This window comes from Trachypithecus francoisi, unplaced genomic scaffold (assembly GCF_009764315.1).
Source record: "Trachypithecus francoisi isolate TF-2019V2 unplaced genomic scaffold, Tfra_2.0 Lachesis_group10, whole genome shotgun sequence".
Lineage (NCBI taxonomy): Eukaryota > Metazoa > Chordata > Mammalia > Primates > Cercopithecidae > Trachypithecus > Trachypithecus francoisi.
In genome coordinates, this window is record NW_022681455.1 from 110,602,404 (window position 1) to 110,621,529 (window position 19,126).

The window sequence follows — 19,126 nt, forward strand, 5'->3', positions numbered from 1 at the left end:
GCTAAATAATGAAGGCAATGTATTGGCTCATGTAACGGAAAATTCTAGATATCAATCCTGATTCCAAGCGAAGCTTGGGCTACTCAACAATATCACCAAGGAATTGGCGTTTCTCCCATTTTTCTGCTCCACCATCCACTGGGTCAACTTCCTATTGTCTCTGGGTCCTAAATAGTAGCCAGTGGCCCCCAGGACTGCATGCTTACTCAGTCATATTCAGAAAAGATGAACGACTGTTAGTTTTCCTAGATTTGCTAGCAGAAGTCCTGAGATTGGCTGTGGCTGGCTCAGCATATATCACATGTGCACTTCTGGTCCAGGCAACCATGCAGCTCTGAGGTTGGGAACAGAGTCAGCTTCCCCAGAACCACATGCATCCCCAAATTAGAAATTGAGAGCTAATGGCAAGGAGGGATTGGGTGCTGAGGCGGCAACCACAGATGTCTGCTATTGCCAGCTAAGCCCCAGCAGCCTCTGTGACTGGGCCTGCCCGGCTGTGCTAGGCATCCTGAGACTTTTCTAGAGTTGGGGGATGGGTGTGGGGTCGTCATTGTATTCATTCTGAGGTTCCTGTTTCCAGCTGGGAAAAACGCACCGATCCCCGAGGCAGGTTTTACTATGTGGATCACAATACTAGGACCACCACCTGGCAGCCTCCGACCGCGGAGTACGTGCGCAACTATGAGCAGTGGCAGTCGCAGCGGAATCAGCTCCAGGGGGCCATGCAGCACTTCAGCCAAAGATTCCTCTACCAGGTGAGAGGGCAAGCGCTTGGCCTGAGGTGGGGGTGCCTCCCTGCCCTTGCACATGTGCAGCCTCACCACGTTCTCTGTTGACCTGCTTGGTGAGCAGGGAAAACAGCGTCTGGCAACGTCAGCGCTCTGCCCCTGGAGATTTTACTCATCACAGTGAAATTCCTCAAATTCCAGCGTTCCTCACTCAGCAGCTCCGTGTCTAGCCTCTGTGTTTAAGGAATCAACATGTCTAAAACTGAGTTCCCCATCTTTCTTCCAAGACCGGCTTTCATTTCTGCACCCTTCATTCAAGTCCATTTTCCCTGATTTGCACCCTGAAGGTCAGCTTTAACTTCTCCCATCCCTCACCTTCCCAGATCAAAGCAATTACCAGGTAACATAGTGAGACCCCTGTCTCTTAAAAAAAAAAAAAAAAACCAAAAAAACTGCTACTGTTTTTTTTAGATCTTTATTATCTGACAGATTCTCAAGGGTGAAAGATCCTTAGGCTCATCTAGATCAGGGATTGGCAAATAATAGTCCATGGGCCAAGCTGGCCTGCGACTTCATTTTGTTAATAAAGTTTCTTGAAACATAAGAACACCCAGCAGTTTACGTATTAATGGTGGCTGCTTTCGTGGTACAGTGGTAGAGTTGAGTATCACAATAAAGACTGTATAACTCAGAAATCCTAAAGTAGCCTAAGCCTACTGTCTGACCCTTTGCAGAAAAAGTTTATCTTTAGTCTAGCTGAGCCTCTTATCTGATGCTTGATCATCTTCTGCCCCTTCCCATCTGAATTGCTAGAGCACCCTCTAAGTTGTTCTCTCCATTGACCCTCTTTCTCTTCCAGTCCATCTGGCCTATTTCCTCCAGAGCAATCTTCACATGTTACTGTCATTGCATCCATTTACTGGCTCAAAACCTTTTGTGGTCATTACCTAAAGAGTAAATTTAAATTTTCTTTTCTTTTTATTTTTTCTTTTTTTGAGATGGAGTCTTGCTCTGTTGCCCAGGCTGGAGTGCAGTGGCACAGTCTCAGCTCACTGCAATTTTTGTCTCCCAGGTTCAAGCGATTCTCCTGCCCCAGCCTCCCAAGTAGCTGGGATTACAGGTGCCCGCCACTACACCTGGCTAATTTTTGTAGTTTTAGTGGAGATGGGGGTTTTACCATGTTGGCCAGGCTGGTCTTGAACTCCTGACCTCAAGTGACCTGCCCTCCTCAGCCTCCCAAAGTACTGGGATTACAAGCATGAGCCACCATTCCCATCAACATTTAAATTTTCCCCTCCCCTCCCCTCCCCTCCCCTCCCCTCCCCTCTCCTCTCCTCTCCTCTCTTCTCTCTCTTTTCCTTTCTTTTCTTTTCTAGACGGAGTGTCGCTCTTGTTGCCCAAGCTGGAGTGCAGTGGCACAATCTCAGCTCACTGCGACCTCCACCTCCTAGGTTCAAGTGATTCTGCTGCCTCAGCCTCCCAAGTAGCTGGGATTACAGGTGCACACCACCATGCCTCGCTAATTTTTTATATTTTTAGTAGAGATGGGGTTTCACCATGTTGGTCAGGCTGGTCTCAAACTCCTGACCTCAGGTAATCCTCCCACCTCAGCCTCCCAAAGTGCTGGGATTACAGGTGTGAGCCACCACGCCCGGCCCACATTTAAATTTTCTAGTCCAGCATTCTGGATGCTCTGGTTTCAAACTAACTGCCTGAACAGTCTCCCATACTGTGTCCCTTTGGGAACCCTCCCAGTTCCACCTGCTGGAGTCTCCATCCCATTAGAGGGTCCACAGTGACCTGGACTTGGGGAAGCCCAGCCGCACAGCCTCTGTGGTAGGGAGATGTGGGACTGCCAAGTTGGCGGATCGTCTTTTCTCAGAGCACTTTAGGTGTGAAGGTTGGGATCTATAGCAGAACTAACACAGGGTATGATGGTGCATTCTAGGCTGGAAATGTTTTGAGCTGGGCCCCTGACTTTTTTTTTTTTTTTGAGACAAGGTATCATTCTGTGTCATCCAGGCTGGAATAAGGTGGCACGATCATGTTTATTACAGCCTTGACCTCCTGGGCTGAAGCGATCCTCCCACCTCAGCCCCCTGAGGTAGCTGGGACTACAGGCATGCACCACTACATCTGGCTAATTTTTCGTATTTTTAGTAGAGATGGGGTTTTGCCATGTTGCCCAGGCTGGTCTTGAACTCCTGGGCTCAGGCGATCCACCTGCCTTGGCCTCCCAAAGTGCTGGGATTACAAGTGTGAGTCACCGCACCCAGCCAATAGATCCCTGGCTTTTGATCATCAGCCATAAGTCACTGTAGCATCTCCCTTGGTTAGTTCTGTCTGTGGGGATGGATTGCTCATCATACAGGGAGGAAACCATGGAGGGCCTCAGTTTCCTTAGCAAGGGTGAGCAGAAAGTGTGGTGTTTGTCTTAGTAAGTTGCCTCCAGGGTTGATGGTCATGCCCGTCTCCAGCCAGGGCCCCGCTGTCTAGCCCAGTGCAGCACTGCACACTTTCTTGGGCCAGGCTTCCCACCCATGCCTGCCACACATGCCTGACATCCAATTCTGGCATGTTTCAGAGTTGGATGGAATCTCGTCTTTCACCACATTTCAGTGATTGCTCCTTTTGAGCTGGGCCCCAAAGATTTTGCCTGCCATTTTCTTGGGTGGCCGTGGCTGCAAAACTGGGAAGGTCTGGGGCATCTTTCTTCTTTGACCTATCTGTCCTTTGACTTAGAGACAAGGACATATTTTAGGAGTTTCACATGGTTTTTGTCTGCCTGATTATCCAACTTTTCTCATTAAAAAAAAAAAAAATTGAACTGAGTATTGTGATGCACACTTGTAATCCCAGCAACTCGGAAGACTGGTGGGTGGGAGGATCGCTTGAGCCCAGGAGTCTGAGGCTGCAGTGACCTGTGATCGTGCCACTGCACTCCAGCCTGGATGACAGTAAGATCCTGCCTCAATAAATGAATGAATAAAATAAGATGTATTAAAGCAATTTTTTTTCCCCTTAATAGCCACCAATTAGGTTCTGTAGGTTGATCAAGATGTTGGTGTGTGAAAGGGAAGGTTCCCAGATTCTGGAGCTCACATCTGCCTGGTCTTTTGGAGTCTTCCTTCCTTTTGCCTGCCTCTCTTAGCAACATTATTCTGGGTTTTTAGAGGTAGAACTTTGACTTGGAGGGTTCCCTAGAAGTAAAAATTGAATACTAAAAAATTGTTCTTTCTGAATACTCTAAAATGGTTTTCTCAGCCTCGCTGGGGATGTGGGAGGGTTCTGCATGGAGGTGGTGGTTACCTTTTCTCCATGAAACAAGACCCATATTGAAAAATGTGGCAGGAATCTTTCTTTGGTCTGCTTTCAATGTCTCTCTGTTGATTTTCCTCCCCCTCTGGCGTTGGTTTTCTCCTCTTGTTTGCTATGGTGCCATGTCCTGGTTACAAGTAAGAAGGGTTGCTTTCATATAGTTATTTTGGGGTTTGGCTTAGGCCCAGAGTTTGACTCGGAAGACTTAAGATCCAATACTAGACTAGCGGCCTCCCCTCCTCCTGTTGCTGAGCTTCAACTGAGACCTTGTTCTTCTTTGCTGTACTGCAGAGACCATGAAATAGAGTTCAAAATGGAAATCAAGGGAATCCCAGATTGCAGTCTCCTGTAATTCCTTCCTGCTGTCTGCCTCAGCACACACCTATTCCAGTTGCTCTAAATTCTGGTTCTTAGTTTTTCTGCCATGTTTCCCTTTCCCAACTCACGAATGTGCTAATGTTGCCCATGATCATCATGTATCTTTTCGTTTGCTTGTTTCACCCTTGCAGTTTCCTTTTGCCCTCTTGTGTCGTTTTCCTGCTAGGACCCACTGAAGATGCCCGGCACAGCCTTGCACGTTGTGCTGTTGTGATGGGACCATCACACGGCCAGCAACTTCCGGGGCATCTCTCTCTGCAGTATTGAAACAGATTATTTTGACCGGGCACGGTGGCTCACGCCTGCAATCCCAGCACTTTGGGAGGCTGAGGCAGGCGAATCACTTGAGGTCGGGAGTTCGACACCATCCTGGCCAACATGGTGAAACCCTGTCTCTACAAAAATACAAAAATGAGCTGGGCGTGGTGGCGGGCACCTGTAGTCCCAGCTACTTGGGAGGCTGAGGCAGGAGAATCGCTTGAACCCAGGAGGCAGAGGTTGCAGCGAGGTGAGATCACGCCACTGCACTCCAGCCTGGGCAACAGAGTGAGACTCCATCTCAAAAAAAAAAAAAAAAAAGGAAAAGAAACATTATTTTGTGACTCTTAGGGAGTGGAGTCCATTATCCAGAAACAGACAACTTGTTTCTTACTCTGCAGAGAGCCCCTTGCATTGAATTCTCAAGCACCTGGATTTTGTTCTGTGTCCGTCTGGTGCATCCTTAAAAAAAAAAAAAAAAAAGCCCGCCTTCCACACTGCAACCTTTATGCCCTTCCCAGACCTTTCTTACCCTCAGCTGTATTTGCTAGGCATTCTTTATTTCTGAGTTTGTATCTTAAAATATTACTGGAACTTTGTGCTTAGTTCCCAAGGGACTTGAACTCTCATGAGCTCTCTGGCTCATGGCCTGCACCCCAGATCTCCCAACCCAGGGACCATTACGCAGGAAGAGGATTCCAGTGTTCTTTTCTATTCCTAGTGATAGAGAACGTCCAGGATCTCTCTTCTGGCTGCAGAGTCCTGCTTTCCCCCATCTACATCCTTTTCTGCTCCACGTAACACCTTGACATCTCTCATTTTAGGGGAATGTGGTAGAAGAGGAGGGGTAGTCGGTTGGTTCATTGGAGATGTGGGGTTTTTGGCTTTCGGTTTTCTGGCCATGATGCATAGTTTTTATTTTTCATTTCTCCTTGTTCACTTCCTCCCTTCTGGCTTTCTTTCTTTTTCAACTTGTACTGTGTGCCCGAGGGAAGACGTATCCAAAATCATCAAGTACTTCAATTTAATAATAAGAAGTAAATTGTTGTGAGGATCAGCTCCCATTGATTCTGATTTTATCACGTTGGTGCAAAAGTAATTGTGGTTTTTGCTATGACTCCTTTTTTTTTTTTTTTTTTTTTTGAGACAGGGTCTCGTCCTGTCACCCAGGTTAGAGTGCAGTGGTGTGATCTCAGCTCGCTGCAACCTCTGCCTCCCGGGTTCAAACGATTCTCCTGCCTCAGCCTCCTGAGTAGCTGGGATTATAGGTGCCTGCCACTATGCCTGGCTAATTTTTGTATTTTTAGTAGAGACTAAAACGTGGGTTTCCCCATGTTGGCCAGGCTGGTCTTGAACTCCTGACCTCAAGTGATCCATCTGCCTCCGACTCCCAAAGTGCCAGGTTTACAGGCCTGCGCCATGGCACCCAGCTGCCATGACTCTTAATGGCAAAAAACCACAATTACTTTTGCACCAACCTAATATGTGTTGTTTGTGTTTATCAGTCTCTGGTGTCTCTCCTTTTCCTATCTGCCTCCTCTTCTCCTCGATTCTTATAGGTGTGTGTGGTGGAGGGGTGCGGGGGGCGTTCTGATAGAATAATAATCAGGATACCAAGGAAATTGTTTTTTAAAAAACACTTTAACAAAAGAGCCTACGTTGCATGAAGGCTGGGATTTTTTTTAAAAGGCAAGGATTCAGAAAAGGGCTGATCAGTATTTTCTGATCCTAGTTCAGTGCTAGTCAGGGATGCTGTCAGTAAAGACCTTTTTGGTCTGTTGATTTGTAGAATTAAGCAAAAGCTGACCGTGCCCCCATGGAAGCCAGGTCGGTAACAGCTGGTTGTCGGTTTCCCATGAGAGCCCTGAACACTTTACAGTTGATCTACTCACTCCAAAACAAGACCTGAAGCAGCAAACACTTTTACACCAAATGCATCCTCTTGTAATGTTTTAAAATAACCTTTTCTATAGTCCTTCCCCTTTGCAAGGTCAGTGCTCTAGCTCAGCACTTACCAAGTGCCTTTGGCTCCATGATGTAGAGTATGTGTGTTTTCACATTTGTTCCCATGCCTCTGTTGCCGAATGTTTTTAATGTGTTAACTACAAAACAGAGTTGGATTTTATGAGATACTGTACCCTATCTCCCCCAACCCCCCAACACACAGTCACACGCCCACATGACTTCTGTGAATTTGGGAGCTTTTTTTCAGTAATGATTCAATATGATTTGCGATGGAGAATTTTAGGCACAGCTCGAGATCAATGATAAGGGATCCTAAATCGAGGTGAGCTTCCCCCACCTCCGTGCACTTGCATTCTGTGTGGGCAGGAGGCGCTGCCCTGAAAGGGGGCTCCGTCCTATCAAGGAGCCTATGGTTTCAAGACTTAAACATCTTTGTTGGAACTTGCTTGGAAGAGGGGCCTGTGTGCCACCTTGGAAAGAAAGTTTCTCTGTCCTTTCAGCTCGGGGTGGAGGGAGGGCTGTGGAAGGGGCTTGCTGGCAGCTGAGTTCCACCAATGTTTTCTCAAGCCGAGACTGAGCCCATTCATCCTCCTGCCCGTGTGTGGCTCCGGCACCCCCAGACGGGGCCAGCCCAGCAGCCTGAAGTCCACATTTAGAACTTGATCCCCTCTTATAACGATCACATTTTAGTAAGTAAAATAAAAATGTTTCAGAAAGAAAAAAAAGAAAAGAAGAAAGAGTGGAACAATACTTGTTTTATTTAATGACCAGAACTTTTTGACAGCACCCCCCTTCCCTGCAGGATATGAGAACTCCTGGTCCACTGCAGTCCATCCCCAGGGACCTCGAAGCAGAATTTGGCTGAAGGGGGTGCGGGGGGGATTCTAATGTAAACAGCAACCCTGAAATCCTGGAGCCGGTTCCCCCTTCTTTCCCCTGTCTCCCCTTCTGTCTTGCTGCCCCGCCCCCAGCCCCAACCCCCCACAGACACACACAGAACACTGAGCAACTTCAGGTTCAGGCAGGGGAGGAATAAAGGTGCTTTGTGAAGGGGAAGGAAAACATTCCTGGGGGAGGTGAGGGCTTGGGGCATGAATGTGCCCTCAGTCTGGGTGGATGCTGCACACCCAGATGGGAGGTTGGGGGGGACGCCGAGGTGGAGGGAGGAGGGCCAGGCCCCAGCCAGGAAGCTCTGGGCGTGGGCAGGGCTTGTGGGAATGATTTCATTGGAAAGGCCTGCGATATTTTTTCCCCTCCTGCGTGTGGTTCTTGGAGAAAGTTGGAGGTGGTGGTGATTTCAGCCGCCTTGGCCGCCTCGAGCCGGAGCTGAGCGGAGGCACTGGCCGAGCCTGCTTCCCGGGCCTTTCTGCCCCACCAGGGCTGCTCCCTACCTCCGCCCCCCTGGCACACCTTCACCGGCGTGCCTCCGCCTCCCCATCGCTCTACCATTTCCAAAACTCACTTGGGCCCTCCGTGCACAGGCTTCTTTTTTGGTTTTTCTGTAAAAATCAAAACAAAAACCAGAGACTTTTGAGAGGAGCAGATGCCACCTAAAGTCCCACTGCGTTCCCTGCAGAGTGCTCAAATGCGGAAGCGAGTCGTTGGCATTTTTATTTTTTATCGATTGATTTATTTTTTCACCAGTGGCTTTTTGTAACCTCTGTGTTCTGCTGTGTTTCTTGTGTTTAGTCTTCGAGTGCTTCGACTGACCATGATCCCCTGGGCCCCCTCCCTCCTGGCTGGGGTAAGTACTGAGTTCTCTTCCCCGCCCTCGGCCTTCCGTCAGCCACGGTGCTCTGTCCTCTCCTCCGCGTGTCCTCCTTCCCTGTTCCTGTGCCTCTGTTTTCCGTCTCTCCCCTCTCCAGCACACTCTCTGGGCATGCCCCGCCAGAGCAGTTACAGGTGATGGAGCCGGGCGGCTAGAAAAGTAACCAAGCTCCACCGAATCACTGGAGCATCCACCAAACCCACCGTCGCTAAAGGAGTGGGACCCTAAGAAAGATGTCCCCGAGCAGCTGGGGGACTATTGGGCTTTGGTCTTGAGTTTCAGGGTGTCTACTGAAGAGTCCATGCTACCACTAAGATATTTTGACACTGCCTAACTCCCAAATGGATTTGTTTCAGATCTGTGACCATATGCTTGGAATGATCCACCTTCACACATCTTTCTTTGCAGCTGAGATGTTGGCGGACTTCGGTCTAATTTTGACTAATAGAAGCCACCTTTTTATTTCTGACATAGCTGTGAAAGAGGCCAGAGGGAAGCAGATACGAGAGTTGAATGCCAGGTGGTGACTCTGGAAACGCATCGCTGCTAGTTAATAACGCCGTGTAGATTTCTCCTCGCCCTTGGTAGCCGCCTCTTACCTATCCCAGGTCCTTGACGTGATTTGCTAACAGTGAGTTAAGGGATGGACGCCCATGACTTAGGAGAGATTATAGGCTTCATGGCTATTCTAGGAAGGAGTAGCCATGCAAAAAGGGTCATTAGAGATGACGAGACTTAGCGTATTTGATAGAGAGAGCTGGGGCAGAGTTGTATTTAATCTTGTAAGAGTCACTGGGAGTGGAAGAAGGCAGTGTTTGCGGGAACCAGCATGTGTTGGGTTTCATTTATTGGTTAGGCCAGCAGAAGACAGTAAACGTTGGTTTGGTGGTGTTGACAGATGGTGTGAAACTGGGAGGGGGTGCACTCAACAACAAAGATGGAGAGGTGCATTCTGGGAAGTTGACAACGATAGGAGGGGCTTCTGATGCCTGGAAATGTGCAGCTTTGGAGCTGGACCTTCTCGGTGCAGACACAGCTGCTCTCGGGTAGTCATTTAAGAGGTTGTGTCAACCCTCTTATACCTGCAGGGTACCACTTAGTGAATGAGCACTGCAGTCCAGTGTCCTAGAAGGGCCTTCTGGTCCTTCTGGTTGGAGATATCATTTAGTGAAGCTTCCACATATTTGTTGACTTTCAGTTCAGGGATCCCTTATGCAGATAGCTGCCCCGCATGGCTCCCTGGACCAAAGAAAGGTCATTGGTATCTCAGAGATTGGCAGCAGCTCCAATGTGAGAGAGTAAAACTCTGAAGACCCCGCCTCATCAATAGGCAGGGGAAAATGCGTCAGATTCAACAAGAATCTGTACTGCTGTTTGGTGGCCAGCGGCCTAAAAGCCGGGGACTTCCAGTGTGTTTCAGGCTCTGTAGAGGCAGGTGGTATAGCCCAGTCAAGTGGGTTTTCATGCCAGTTCTGCTGAGTGATGGTCACCAGGTAAGCACAGCTGATGGAGACTTGAAAGCAGCTCTCGAATGCTAAGTGTGGAAATATTTGAGATGGAAATGGAGGAGCCGTGGTCAGAGTCGATGCTGTTAATGAACAATCAGAAAAAAACCCACAAAACTGTCATAGTCCAAAATTAAGAGGAAGAACATTCTGGCTAAAGGCCAGGGCTCCTTCTGAATTGCAGATCCTTGAGGATCTGTGTTGGCTGCCCCAGGACTGTGGCAGGGGCCGCCTCCCCAGGGCTGGCCGAGAATGAAGAGAAAGAACAGCCAGACCAAGTGAGAATGGCACTGAGTGGCAGCTTGCTAACCAAGCCTGCTGGTGTCCCTCTCTGCTGCCCCAGGAGAGACCCCGCATCTTCCCCACACACTGCTGTGGGACTCAGGACACCCTGGGTTGAGATCCACATCTGCCCTCGGTGGCCCTGACCCTGGGCCTGTGGCTGAATACGTCTGAGTCCATTTACTCCTAAAATGAGGTCGAGCTGGTGTTCCTTCAAGGTCGTTCCCAGCCCCCCAGCTGAAACTGAAGGCTGCGAGGCAGTCAGCCGGCCTTGGGAGGCCTCCACGCAGCAGCAGTGCCAGAAATGACGACACAGGCCTCAGGCCCGCTGGACAGATCCCCCTGGCCCTGTCGTTAGCCTTGGCTTTGGCCCTTAACAGGGCAGACGTGAGGATCTAGTTCAAAGCAATAGCTTCTGGGCTGGGAGCGGCCCCCTCCCCTGGAAACCTCTTGGGAAGCCTTCCTTCTGTGTGTTCTGAGGTGGTGGTAGCTCCCTGACAGCTCTGGGCACCTCCTGTTCTTTCTTTCCTTTTGTCTTCCTTTTGTTTATTTTGTATTTATAAAAAAGAGATGAAGTCTTGCCGTGTTGCCCAGGCTAGTCTCAAACTCCTGGGCTCAAGCGATCCTCCCAAAGTGCTGGGATTACAGGTGTGAGCCAGCGTGCCCAGCCTGTCTTTATTTTTATTTTATTGTATTTATTTGTTTTTCCAGCTTTATCGATGTATGATTGACAAATAATGTCTGTTTGTAAAATTTCAGACGAGGCATAGATACCAGGTAAGGCAGAGAGTGGGAGGGAGACTGAGGCCTTGGGCTGGTGTTGGGAGCATCGCAGCCGAGTCTTGGTAGGGAGTGAGGAGGGGGTTGTTGCTCTTTCCTGTTCTGCTCCTTTTTCAGCTTTCGGGTTCCCTGTAGCTTCTGGAACTGATTATTTTTTATTTCTTTAATGTTACTCTGTCTTGTAAAAGGAGAGCCAATAGCATCATTTGTTTTCAGGAGAGAAACAGATTTGAAGGCTCAGGAACTTCCTGGGAAAGGTGACCTCTTTGGGGCCAAGAGCTTTACCCCCTGGTTTTTTTCCCCTGTCTACCTGGAGCTGAGAGGTGACCCCTTTCAATCCCTCTCAAGGTCCGGAACCGCCAGCTCGGGTTGGGTCTGCCCCTGTAGCCCAGACTCCTCCCTTGGGGACCCCAGAGCCCTTATCAGTGTATCAGTAAAGGGCAAGAGAACAGAGATTGTTGAGAGCAGAGGAAAAGTATATTTGTGCCCCAGCCCCACTCCATGAACACTCCCCTGTCTCAAAGCACATACTTAGGTGTAAGAACAGGATAGGCAGGCCAGGCACGGTGGCTTATTGCCTGTAATCCCAGTATTTTGGGAGGCTGAGGCGGGAGGATCACTTGAGGCCAGGAGTTTGAGACCAGCCAGGACAGCATAGCGAGACCCTGTCTTTATATAAAAAAGAAAAAAAAAAGGTACATGTCTAAGAAGAGGCTGGCCAGTGTAAGTGTCCTCAGTCCCAGATATCATTTATTTGCTCATAAGCAAGAAAGAGATGTGCCAAGGTATGAGAGTTTTAGAACAAGACTTAGCCTGTAAGTGGGAGAAGCGGGAGAACTTGGAGCGTGCAGGGGCGCAGGGTGCAGAGCACTGATCAGAGAGGTGCGAGGGAGATGCAGCCACCCCATAAGGACCATGCCCTGTGGGACAGAGGCGCCCAGGTCAGCTGCATGCAGTGCAGAGGGTTCCAGGACCAGGGATCAGCCGTGAGGGACTTGGGTGGGGGGCCTGGCGGGTTGGGGACTGCCCGGCTTCCGTGCTGCACACAGCTGGGAGCAATTATGCCTCTGGTTTGAGCTGTGCTGCTCCCTCCGGGTGGCCACACCACCCCCTCCCTCCGACTGACCAACCAACCAAAGAAGTGCTTCATCTCGAGCTGGAAATGTGTCACACACCTCCCCCGCCCCACCACCAACAACAAGGAAGGACCCTCTTTGTCCCTTTCCCAGTGACAAGTGTGAGTGAGCTCGGCTTTGGCTGGTTCTTCTCTAACAGGCTGACAACAGGGAGAGAAACTCAGACCCAGCACCCAGGAGGTGGGAGCCGCGGGGAAAGGACACCGGCTCTCCGTGTTTGAATCTGATGGTTCTTTCTTTCTTCTCTGGCAGAGAAGAGACAGGACAATGGACGGGTGTATTACGTGAACCATAACACTCGCACGACCCAGTGGGAGGACCCCCGGACCCAGGGGTAAGGACTTGGGCTGAGAGGGGGGCCGGGCCAGGCTAGGTCTCTGTGCAGCTCCAGCATGAGGCAGGTGGTTTTGGACTGCATCGTCCCAGAGGGCTGCTGTCAGGGACCTGTGGCCACACACAAGTGTCTTGAGACTCTCACTGCACAGATACACTGTTGGCCTGATGACAGCTTAAAAGTGGTTTCTTAAATAGACCTTCCTGGTGGATGGAGGGTGGCCTGGCTGGCGGGTGTTGCTGGTCTCCATACTGATTGTGCAGGCTGCTGATAATTGCAAAAAGGTTGAGGGCATCCTGGTTTCCCAACACCCCAAGTGAAGCCGTGCTGGGGCATGGAGTGTCTCAGGATTGCTGGTGGCCATTCAGTCCAGTGCCATCCATGCAGGGCTGCATTTTTGGCCATGAGATAATAAATGACCTCTCTGTGCTGCAGAACTGTCCTCACAACTTGGGTCATGCTTCTTGGGTGCATGTCATCAAGGTCCCTCATGGACTCTGCAGAGACAAAGCCACACTTTGAGGACCCGGCCTCCAACCCCCAAGGTCCAGAAGGTGGGACCAGCCCTTCACCCTTTTCTTCCCATGTTTCCAGGATGATCCAGGAACCAGCTCTGCCCCCAGGATGGGAGATGAAATACACCAGCGAGGGGGTGCGATACTTTGTGGACCACAATACCCGCACCACCACCTTTAAGGATCCTCGCCCAGGGTTTGAGTCGGGGTAAGGACTTTGTGCAGGTAGCAGCAGCGTCCAGGAGCCGAGACCCAGGCTGTCCTTGTTCTGGCTCTGGGAGGCCCACTTTGGGTGGCCCCTGCGGTGCGTTCTACTGCCCTTACTGCCCTCTAGTGGCCAATGTTGATGTCATATTGAAGGGGATGGGAGGACAGCTTGAGTCCGGGAGTTTGAGACCAGCCTGGACAACATAGTGAGACCCTGTCTCTACCAGAATAAAAAAGATTAACCAGGCTGAGAAAGATGTCAAGACTCCATCTCTACAAAAAATTTAAAAATTAGCTGGATGCGGTGGTGCCTGCCTGTAGTCCCAGCTATGTGGGAGGCTGAGGTGGGAGGATCCCTTGAGCTCAGGAGTTTGAGGCTGCAGTGAGCTATGATGGCACCACTGCACTCCAGCTCAGGTGACAGAGTGAGAGTTTCTAAAAAATAATAATACATTTAAAATTAGCTCGGTGTGGTAGCACACTTCTGTAGTCCTAGCTACTTGGAAGGCTGAGGTGGGAGGATCACTTAAGACCAGGAATTCGAGGCTGCCGTGAGCCATGATCACACCACTGCACTGCAGCCTGGGCGACAGAGCAAAATCTCGTCTCTAGAAAATAAACAAACGAATAAATACGATGGGATGGGGAGGAAGGGACTATCCTGTTTATTCCAAGTGACACGAGTGTTATTTCTCTAAAAACAAGAAGTCTGGCTTTATTTCTAGATTTTCTTTTTTATTCTTCAAGGATCTTAATGACAGTCACTTCCCCGCCTTACATTACTCATCTTTACATTAACATAGCACCAGCTTTCCTTAGGGTTGACAGAGACAAGTTGTTCATTTTCTGAGAAACGGCATGAACCGCTGAACACCTTTGCTCTTCCCAGGACGAAGCAAGGCTCCCCTGGTGCTTATGACCGCAGTTTTCGGTGGAAGTATCACCAGTTCCGTTTCCTCTGCCATGTGAGTTCTGGTACTGGGGCTCCCGTGGCAGCTGGGGTCATTGACTTATTTCGGTGTGAGTTTCCGGCGCAGCAGCAGGTATAGGAATGTTTGTGTCTTAGGTGGGGGCCAGACACTTGTCTAACCCCGAGCTGGCTGTCTCTAGGAAGCGAGTTTTCATTCCTAGGGGACATGCTGTCTCCTCCTGGCCCAGTGGGCTGGGGGCTGTCTGTTCATACAGACAGGAGAACAGATGATCACTTGAGGCTCAATTTGAAGTTCTTTTCTTTTCTTTTTTTTTTTCAGTCAAATGCCCTACCCAGCCATGTGAAGATCAGTGTTTCCAGGCAGACGCTTTTTGAAGATTCCTTCCAACAGGTTAGATCATGGTGCCTGAAACCAGGGCCAGGCCGACGCCGTCCTCCCAGCACCCCATCTCCTATCGCATGGCCTGTTAAACCCACACTGCAGACTTTCCACGGCATGGGTCTTGGTGACTGTGTCTGCTGCAGAATAGGCCTTAGAGTCCCGTCCCTCCCGCCCCTGCCTGCTGTGAAAGGGAGAGTGGCAGGCCGGCCCGATGCTCTGTCTTCCAGATCATGAACATGAAACCCTATGACCTGCGCCGCCGGCTCTACATCATCATGCGTGGCGAGGAGGGCCTGGACTATGGGGGCATCGCCAGGTGAGCTTGAGTGCCCTGGGAGGCTGCCCTGTACCCCGCTTCCCCAGGCTACAGCGTCCATGGCCAGAAAACTGCCTGTCCCCTACTCATATTCCCTCCCAAAGCTCTCATGCATCTTCAGGAGTGGGCACAGTGTGGCATTCCGCTAGGCGCGGTGACTCACGCCTGTAATCCCAGCACTTTGGGAGGCCAAGGCAGGCAGATCACCTGAGGTCGGGAGTTCGAGACCAGCCTGACCAACATGGAGAAACTCCATCTCTACTAAAAATACAAAATTAGCCAGTCGTGGTGGCGCATGCCTGTAATCCCAGCTCATAGTGGAGGCTGAGGCGGGAGACTCGCTCCAACCTGAGAGGCAGGAGGTTGTGGTGAGCCAAGATCGTGCCACTGCACTCCATCCTGGGCAACAAGAGCGAAACTCCATTTCAAAAACAAAACAAACAAAAAACCAAAATACATGAATCCATGTGGCCAGTCCATTGAGCCTGGAACAGGGGCCTGGGGTGCCCTGCTGGGCTGGGTGTTAAGCCTTTAGTAACTGGGTCATGAGACAACGGAGGACTCCCGGGAGGGGCGAAAGCTCAGTACAGTGGCTCTGTTATCTACCAGTGTGTCATGTTTCTGTACTTTAACAACCAGGCCAGCAGCATCTGGGCAGTTGAATATCAGGGCTGTGTGGTCATCCATTAGAGTTGACCCTGGGGTCCCCTGCTCTTAAGGCAGCCAGGGCAGGTGAAGTCAGGTGTCCCCATGTGGATAAGCTGTGTCACGATCCACAGGGCCTTGAGCAGGGCTCAGCTGCATGTCACGTGTCTGGGGTCAGTAACACTGTAATGGCTTATGTTACCCTAAAAAGAGTCCAAAGCATTGTCTTGCCCTCACCCTGGTCCACCCATAAAAGTTAACAGGCCCTCTGGGAAATGCTGCCTCGGACGGCAGGGCAGAAGGACCCCGGCAGAGAGAGGGAGCGCCGTGGCCTGCGGCGACCTCTCCGCTCGAGACCTCTCCCGGTGTGGGCATGTCTTCTCGCTTGGTGTTGGGTTAACTTGCTTCTGGTCCTCTGTTTGGTGGTGGCGTGGCCTTCTGCGCTGGCCCCGTGGATGGACTGTTCCTTTTTTCCGTGGTGACCTCCTCTCCAGGCTCTGCTTGGTGGGCTTCTCTGGTGTGGCCGCGCCCTGTGTGTGTCTCTCTCTGTGTCCTGCCAGTGGTTTTACCCTATGGTAGGTTACGTCATGCTGTTCTACCACAGGGTAGAACCACGGACAGGATACCGGGGCACCCTCTGCGTCGAAGGACTCCTCGTCTGCCCAGCCACAAACAGCCCAGTAGCCGGGGACTGGCCCCCTTGGGACGTCCCCTTGCTGGTTTAGCTCAAGCCCAAAAGGACTCTGAATTCATGCCTGAGGCTCGCACCCAGGGCACGGGTGTTGGTTCAGATGAATGCGTGGAAGTGTGGGAACGGGGATGGTGTTGGGGTCTGGGGGTGAAGGGAGGGCAAAGCGCAAGAGTGTGGCATAGCTGGTGGGTGTGAGGTTTCTAATCTGAAGGCAGCATGGATTAGGTTTTCATGGATCGGGGTTGGGAATGTGGTGCTCTGTATTTACGTTATGTTGCCCACCCAGGTAGAGCGGAAACAGGGTAGTTGCTATTCAACAGAACCTTTGCAGAAAAATTATTGTAATAAACATGCATCATGCCCTTGTGCAGTGCACAGCCTATGCAACTGAGTATGGTGACCCAGGGTACAAGGACTCCCTTTACCATTAGAAGCTCTGGATATTGTGATGTAAAGTCTTGGAACACGTCACCTGGGAGCTGACAGGCACACGTTTTCCCAAACATCATCCTCAAATGCAGTTGCTATTCTGTGTAGGCCTGAGCCCACCCTGTTCACTGACCAGCTGTTCATATAGGTTAGCCCGGGCGCTTGTCACGGGGCTTGACTCCCTGGGACACGTGTCCCCAGACTACCTGAAACACAACGGTGGAGAGTCACAGCTCCTGTGCAGATGTGCACCAAGGGACCCATGATTCTTGTCTTTTCTTTCTCTTCCCTCACAGAGAGTGGTTTTTCCTCCTGTCTCACGAGGTGCTCAACCCTATGTATTGTTTATTTGAATACGCGGGAAAGAACAATTACTGCCTGCAGATCAACCCTGCCTCCTCCATCAATCCGGACCACCTCACCTACTTCCGCTTTATAGGCAGATTCATCGCCATGGTAAGGGGGCCCCAGGGGTCTGCCTAGTTCCCTCCTCCTCTCCCTCCTCTTCCCTCTCCTGGTGAAGTGTGCCAGGGGCACCAGGGGAATCTGCTCTTTCTCTGAGACCTCCAGGAAGGGGCAGCACTGGAGGAGGCCCTGGGCCTGTTCACCAGGAGGCAGCGTGGCGTGAACAGCAGCTCCCGTGGACTGGCGCGCCCTCTCTGGGCCCCACCCTTCGCCCCCATAGAGTTCGTAACCTAAAAATGTAAAAAGCTTGAGAGAATTCTGGAGAAACCAGAGCTTTCTCAGTGGCTGCCCTGCAGGTAGTGAAGAGTTTCCACGCTGCTTGTATAGGACTTGTCGAGAGGGAGCTCAGGGTCTCTGGGCCACAGACTTTACTGAACATTAAATATGTGCTCTGTTGAGGGCCTTGGGATGACAGGGCCAGGTGAAACCATAGCTGCCCACCTGCTGCCTGTCTCTGGGAGGTGACACTGTCACGGCATTTGGGAATGTCCCACTGAGACACTAAGCCTTCTGGAAGGACATTTGGAATCAACACTAGCTTAGAACAAAACCCTAAGGTCTGTGGCCCAGAGACCCTGGGCTCCCTCTCGACAAGTCCTATACAAACAGCGTGGAAACTCTTCACTACCTGCAGGGCAGCCACTGAGAAAGCTCTGGTTTCTCCAGAACTCTCTCTAGCTTTTTGCATTTTTAGGTTACGAGCTCTATGGGAGGGAAGGGTGGGGCCCAGAGAGGGCGCGCCAGTCCACGGGGGCTGCTGTTCACGCCACGCTGCCTCCTGGTGAACCGTGGGCTGGCTGGTGCAGGGTGTAGGGACAATGTCAGAAAGTGGGCCAGTTCTGGGGAGGGGCTTTCCCAGCATCTGTATTTAACTGGAAAGAAGGACACAGTGTGAATATGGAAAGGGAGGTCCTGCCACGTGCCCCCTGTTGAGGGTCTTGGGAGTGTGGAGAACCCGGATTGAGAAGCGGGACCAGCACGGGAGCCACATTCATAGCTTGAGAAGTTTCAGTTCTCACTTTCCTTCGCTTCTTCCCCTGCCTTCCTGAGCTCCCCTCTTAGGAGGACCCAAGTGCCCCAGGAGCCTGTGACTAAATATGGCCCTTCCCATCGTCGGGGAGCTCTTGGCCAAGGTGCTGGGCTCTGGAAGTGGGCACATTCTTCCCAGGTCTAGAGACCCGCCTGGCCCAGCAGCCAACAGGACAGACCGGTAAAACCCTAGACTATTACTCACCATTGGCCGCCAGCTCTCGCTGTCAGCGGTGTCTGCATTATTTTTGGCTGCCTTTGCCACCCACCCTGAGCGCCAGTGAGTCAGGGCTGCCACCTGGAGCTGCTCTGAGCAAGCCTTTTCTGTGAGCGTGGGACAGACCTTTGCTAGGCTGGGAGCCAGCCGGCCAGTGTGAGGGGCAGATGCGGGCCTGGACGTGGGTTCCCGCGCCGGCTGTCTCTGCCCAGTCCCTGCGGTCTGCAGGGCAGGGTGAGAGTCCCTCTGTAGGTGCAAGTCAGGACAAAGGCGTTGTTTGCTCCCGAGGCCCTCCCGCTGCGTCCAAGGCAGCCGCTGCTGCGGTTCTGTCGGGGAAGGCGGGTAGCGGTAGCGGAGTTTGATACCGAGTATCCAAGAGCCAGTCTTGGCAGTGCCCGGGGAGGGCCAAAGCTCTGTGCTGTGCCTCTTCCTTCCCAGGCGCTGTACCACGGAAAGTTCATCGACACGGGCTTCACCCTCCCTTTCTATAAGCGGATGCTCAACAAGAGGCCAACCCTGAAAGACCTGGAGTCCATCGACCCTGAGTTCTACAACTCCATTGTCTGGATCAAGTGAGCTCCCTCCCCCCTCACCCCACCGCACTGATAGGAGGGACGTCTCTGGGCAGGGAGCAGGTACCGATGGCTTTCATTGTGTCTGCCGGTGTGGCCTCTGAGCTCTTGTTCAGCCTTTAAAAGAGCTAGTGGAGAGGAATGTCCTCTGGGTCCCCCGTGGACAGTTCTAGAATCCTCTCCTTGAGTCAGGGAGCTGTCCCCTGTCACTGTTCAGGATTCTAGGCCACCTGTGAACCCTTGGTGTCCCATGGGCAGCAGAGCAGGATCCAGGA

The 19,126-nt window shown here is 51.3% G+C and overlaps 1 protein-coding gene across 3 annotated transcripts in view; it reads left to right on the forward strand.

Moving 5' to 3' along the window:
• Positions 1–19,126, forward strand: part of WWP2 (WW domain containing E3 ubiquitin protein ligase 2) — a 179,958-nt gene that overhangs the window by 155,418 nt on the left and 5,414 nt on the right. For all 3 annotated transcript variants that reach the window (XM_033218840.1, XM_033218841.1, XM_033218839.1), the window contains 9 exons: positions 581–755; positions 8,337–8,391; positions 12,371–12,452; positions 13,047–13,175; positions 14,064–14,139; positions 14,425–14,496; positions 14,715–14,803; positions 16,865–17,024; positions 18,718–18,851. In XM_033218840.1, coding sequence (XP_033074731.1) covers positions 581–755; positions 8,337–8,391; positions 12,371–12,452; positions 13,047–13,175; positions 14,064–14,139; positions 14,425–14,496; positions 14,715–14,803; positions 16,865–17,024; positions 18,718–18,851 — 972 coding nt within the window. The remainder of the gene's footprint in view (positions 1–580; positions 756–8,336; positions 8,392–12,370; positions 12,453–13,046; positions 13,176–14,063; positions 14,140–14,424; positions 14,497–14,714; positions 14,804–16,864; positions 17,025–18,717; positions 18,852–19,126) is intronic.